The sequence below is a fragment of the Ipomoea nil genome, unplaced genomic scaffold (assembly GCF_001879475.1).
Source record: "Ipomoea nil cultivar Tokyo-kokei standard unplaced genomic scaffold, Asagao_1.1 scaffold0202, whole genome shotgun sequence".
Classification (NCBI taxonomy): domain Eukaryota; kingdom Viridiplantae; phylum Streptophyta; class Magnoliopsida; order Solanales; family Convolvulaceae; genus Ipomoea; species Ipomoea nil.
This window is the reverse complement of record NW_017616630.1, coordinates 1,565,586-1,571,000: the sequence shown is the minus strand read 5'-3', so window position 1 is coordinate 1,571,000 and position 5,415 is coordinate 1,565,586. Positions and strand designations below refer to the sequence as shown.

Below are 5,415 nucleotides of genomic sequence, written 5' to 3'. Positions count from 1 at the left end.
AAAATAATTAATATTTGGGAAAAGGGTCAAATGACCCTTTAACTTTTGATAAAAAAGAAATTAGGCCCTCAAACATTGGAAAGGTTCAGTTGCACACTTTAACTCTTTAAAATTGTGCAATTAGACCTAATTTACAGGTAACCAACATGTTACCAGGTAAAAAAATTAAATATAGACACAAGTGTCAAATAGACCTATCTATTACTGCGAAGTGCTCAATTCGCACCACGAACTAAATTAAGTGTCAAATAGGCCCATCTACCAGCTAAATTTGTTCCATTGACATTTTTTACAGGTTGCCTATCTAATTATTATAAATAAATAAATAGAATAATTTAAAAAAAAAAAAAAAAGAATATCAGCCACCGGCAATTTGCTAATTTTTTTTTAAAAAAAGATATTTTTTTTAATTTTTATTCTATTTATTTATTTATTTTTAATAATTAGATAGGCAACACGCTAGCAACCTGTAAAAAATGCTAATCGAACAAATTTAGCTGGTAGATGAACCTATTTGACACTTAATTTAGTTCGTGATGGGAATTGAGCACTTCACAGTAATAGATGAGTCAATTTGACACTTGTATCTTTTTTATTTTTATTTATTTTGATCGGCCGGAGATGATAAGGTTCGGTTGTACATAGCGGCTAAACTCCTGCAGTCTACTTCCATTAAAAAGGTTCGGTTGTATAGAGCAGACCCGGCAATGATAAAATCGTTAGCGAATATGGACATTGGGATCATGATCGGAGTGCTAATGGTGATATTCCGGTGATGGGGTTCAAGGGAGTGGAGATTGCGGTGGCGAAAACGGGGTCGCTGTAGGCAATATATATATATATATATATATATATATATATATATATATATATATATATATATATATAATGCTACTAGCTCTGTTCAGAACCAATAAACCAATAACGCCTCCACACTTTCCCAACCTATTGAAACACAAAGAACCAATAACGCCCCACACTTTCCTAACCACAAAGAACCACTTTCCTAACCACAAAGAACCAATAACCCTCCACAACGCCCCACGCCTCCACACTTTCTCAACCTACTGAAACACAAAGAACCAATAACGCCTCCACACTTTCCAACCTAAATACAAAGAACCAATAACGCCTCCACACTTTCCAACCTAAACACAAAGAACCAATAACCCGCCATACTTTTCCAACCTACTGAAACACCCGCCATAGCCTCCACACTTTCCAACCTAAACACAAAGAACCAATAACGCCTCCACACTTTCCAACCTAAACACAAAGAACCAATAACCCGCCATACTTTTCCAACCTACTGAAACACAGAGACCAATAACCCTCCATACTTTTCCAACCTACTGAAACTGAGACTCGAACTCACAACCTTCTATTTTCCACTGAGACTCGAACTCACAACCTTCCAAATGGAAATCCAACCCGGGTACCATTAGACCACATAGTCTTGGTAAAAAAATTGACTTTTAGTTAAACATAAAAGATCATTTTCTGATGCTCAGTTTTTTTTTTTTTTTTGAAAGGAAAAAAAAAAATCATATATTTTTCGGTATTCCCAAATGTAACCTTAATCAATTAAACCGGCAATGTTAACGAGTTTTGTTCCACATTCTTGAGTATTGAAGCTCTTTAAGTAGCCGCAGAGTCGAAGAGCGCTCGGTTTCGGACTCCTGGGCAGTAACCTTCCATGCTGTTGAATCTCCGTTCCATAATTTCATTCTTCAACGGAGGTAAGGACTTCGTATTATGTGCTTATTAGCTTTGATTTCTCTATGTCTGCCATTCAATTGCATCCCTGCGAATTTTTGCTGTGAAATTCCCGGTTTTGGATTGAATAGTCTGCTTTAGGTTAGAAGACTAGTTAGTATTCACCATTGAATTTACCACATTACTGGAAACAAATTGTAATCTGTAAATTCTTGACTGAAGTCATAGCAAACCTCTTGGGCACATATATGATGACAAAAATATATATATATATTTTTAATTGATATAATGGGAACTTGTTGGTAAATTTTGATATATGTAATCTTTGCAGTTGTATGAAAGCCAGTAGTTAGACAGAATCATCAGCATGTCACAGGCAGGCAGAGATAGAGACAGTAGTAGGAATGGAAGAAAACGGAATCTTCCCTCGTGGATGGGGTCAAGGAAAGATGCAAGTAATGTTGATGGGAATAAACGAGCTCATGCTGGTGATCAAGAAGGAAGTGAGGAAGGTGAGACCTCTAAAGTGTCGAAAAACCACAGCAAAATACAGAATGCTGAAGTTGAAACTGAACCAAACTCTGATTTGGGTACCTCAAACTTCTCGAAATTAATGGTAGTGCTGTGATCTTTAATTTACTGATATTTGTATAGTTTTGCTTTTTTTGTTTATCTCAAATGAGTTTATTGATCGTATTGATTAGTGCAGGAGGGTGTCGTATTTGTTCTATCAGGCTTTATTAATCCTGAACGAAGTACACTGAGGTCTCAGGCATTAGAGATGGGAGCTGAGTTTCAACCTGATTGGAATTCAAATTGCACCCTTTTGGTCTGTGCATTTCACAACACTCCAAAGTTCCGGCAAGTTGAGGCAGATCTTGGAACTATTGTATCCAAGGTTTATTTTTTCTTTTATACTTTGAATGAATGATCTATTGATAATGATTCATATGTTTCATGTTTGTCAGATGCAATGCATGTATTGAATGGGCTGTTGGGCTATCATAGACTGCAAAAGTAGTGTCCTATTAGATAGTGAAATACCCAGTCAAGCATTCAAGATTGTTATGTCAGTGAAAAGATGAATACTATTAGATAGTGAAATACCCAGTCAAGCATTCAAGATTTGCTGGCTTGCTGCTATGGGATATAATATAATGAGAGCTTGAGGTTGTTATAGTATTATTTTCAACGTTTAGGTTACTAAATTGAACAGTGAAATATGAGTTTGGGGTTTACTTGTACCTTTTATTTATTTATTTATTTTTAATTAATTTATATGTCAAATGGTGCCACAAAATAGCATGCTCCTGCTAGCACACCTCTCCATGAACTCATTAGTTCTCCAATTTCAAAAGTGTGATTGTTTTGGACAGGATTGGATAGCAGAATGTTATAACCAACGGCAGCTCATTGGCATCGAACCTTACCTTATGCATGCTGGGAAACCATGGAGGAAGCAAAGTGTTTGCAAAGGTTGGACTGTCTTTCCCCACCACCTTCTGGAAGGGGACAAAAAAAGAAAGAAAAAAGATACAGAAATTGAGTATTAAGCTCTTTTAGAAAAATATATAGCAGACTTATAATTGACAAATAAAACACTAATAAGCATGTAGCTCTTAGCATCATCTCTTTATTGAACTTGATGTGTTGATATTTCTATGTTTTAGTCTAACTCGATTTGATCCTCACAGATCAAAGGCCATCCACTTCAAGAAAATCTCAAAAAAGAGTAGAAAGCTCTCGCTCAGACATGAGTACACCTGCATCATCTAAGGTCTGCTTGATGTCTTTCATCTTTTAGTACGTAACTACAATTGTTAAGTTTGTAATTTCTTTCGCTGCCAAGTCAAATTTTATGGTAGAAGCTGTATGTTTTTTGCAGTATATTTGCTCGGTGGAAAAAATTTAGAAACTTAGGCAGCCCCAAGACTTTAGGCTTCTGGTTTCATACATGTGTTTAGTCCGTATATGTGTAGCCTTCTCTACTTGCCTTATGTGCAGCTGCATATAAGCAAGTATATCTGCATGCATATATTTATAGTTCATTTTATCTTAATCTTCATATGTGAAACAGGATACACATTCCAATGGTGTCAAAGAATGTTTCTCTCCTTCTAAAGTAAAAAAATGGGCCATTGATGATCTTCAGAGTACTATTTCATGGCTAGAAAGTCAAGACGAGAAGGTAAACAATATTTGTAACCATTTGATTTCTTTTGTTTTTGCTGCCATATACCTCTTTGTTCATGACATAGAACTATATCATTCCAATATTTAATCGATGTTGTTGAGTTTGATTCCTTAGGTATTCAGTTTTTAAAAATCTAACTTCAGTTTACAGTTTGATTCTAAAACCATGACAACCCCCCCCCCCCCCCCCACCCACCCCACCCTCACCTTTTTTTTTTTTTTTTTAATTTTCTTTTTCTTTTGGCTGGGGTGGGGAGTGATACGAGCAACATCTCCAAAAGATTTCTTGAGTTTATTTAAAAATTGACGATATGTATCAAGCATGATTGCAGAATGGTTTGTAACAGACACTTATTGACAAGTTTTATGAAAAAAAAAAAAAAAATTGACAAGTTTTATGAACCTTTATTTTTCTTTCTTCAGCCAGAGCCAACAGAGATTAAGAAAATAGCTGCTGAAGGCATCTTAACCTGTTTACAGGATACAATAGATTCTCTGAAGCAAGGGCAGGTATTATTTTGTTTCCTTAATTCATTTATTCTTTGAAGAATTAATTTAGTCAATCATGATTACTGATTGTAAGGTCCTGGGTTCAAGCTCTAGAAAAGATGCTAGGTAGGTTGATCACTTTCTTTTCTGGACCCAGGAGACGTGGGAATCTTTGTGGTATACTTAATTCTCCTCCTTCTCTTTTGTTCTTTAGGATGTAAAAAGAATAACCGAGGAGTGGGCATGCATCCCTCGTGCAGTTGAGGAGTTGGCAAAGTTTCAAGGCACTAAAAGCAGGTTAACTATGGTACAGAAGGAAGATCTTTGTAAACAAGCTGTATCCTGTAAACAAATTTACGAGCGAGAATTCAAGAACAAAGATCTGTTCCTCAAAATGAAAGAACCAAACACAGGTTCTGACAGTGATGAAACAATCGAGATGACAGAGCAGGAAATTGATCAAGCTTATAATGCTGTGTCTTCTACATTGCAAACTGTTAATTAGCTCCCCTGTCTTATGGGAACTTCTGATGTAACTGCTGGTTTTTGTTTCCCAACACAACAATGCATGTTTGATGTTTTATACCTATCTTTACCGGTAAAATATGCAAGGTGAAAATTGGGAATGAATTTGTAGTGAAATGTCTCTTTTAACCTTGCAAAAGATGTTAATGAATACTTTTTTGTTGTTCCCATGTTAATGAATACTTCCTTTACCTTTATCTTGCTTTTTACTCTCTCTTTTTTTTTTTTTTTGGTATGTTTAAATAGAATTGAATTCGAATCTAATGCTTCACCTTGATTGAAAATAAAACAAAATTAAAAAGCATATAGGATTACTCAAATGCCATTTGCATTTTATTAAATTATATATACCATATAAACCCTTCATGAGGGACTATGGATGATTTGATTTCTTGGATTTTAATCTTTGTCATCTTCTTTTTTCTACTATTTGTTTGGGTGAAGCTCGTCTTCATTGTCTTTACTGAAACAGGTCAAATTTTCACTTAGCCA

The 5,415-nt window shown here is 35.3% G+C and overlaps 1 protein-coding gene across 1 annotated transcript; it reads left to right on the top strand.

Annotated features, from left to right (window-relative positions):
• Positions 1 to 1,601: 1,601 nt before the first annotated feature.
• LOC109189214 (DNA-repair protein XRCC1) lies at positions 1,602 to 5,093 on the top strand. The gene is made up of 8 exons (XM_019340022.1): positions 1,602 to 1,739; positions 2,048 to 2,332; positions 2,426 to 2,614; positions 3,093 to 3,192; positions 3,411 to 3,493; positions 3,794 to 3,904; positions 4,333 to 4,419; positions 4,613 to 5,093. The coding sequence occupies exons 2-8, from the start codon at positions 2,084 to 2,086 to the stop codon at positions 4,901 to 4,903; spliced, it is 1,110 nt and encodes a 369-aa protein (XP_019195567.1). The 5' UTR covers positions 1,602 to 1,739; positions 2,048 to 2,083; the 3' UTR covers positions 4,904 to 5,093.
• The last annotated feature ends 322 nt before the right edge of the window (positions 5,094 to 5,415 follow it).

Excerpts from the sequence above, each read along its gene's own strand:
- LOC109189214 (XM_019340022.1), top strand. The coding sequence starts at position 2,084 with ATGTCACAGGCAGGCAGAGATAGAGACAGTAGTAGGAATGGAAGAAAA. Across the intron at positions 2,333-2,425 it reads CAAACTTCTCGAAATTAATG|GAGGGTGTCGTATTTGTTCT; the intron begins GTAGTGCTGTGA and ends TGATTAGTGCAG. Across the intron at positions 4,420-4,612 it reads ATTCTCTGAAGCAAGGGCAG|GATGTAAAAAGAATAACCGA; the intron begins GTATTATTTTGT and ends TTTGTTCTTTAG.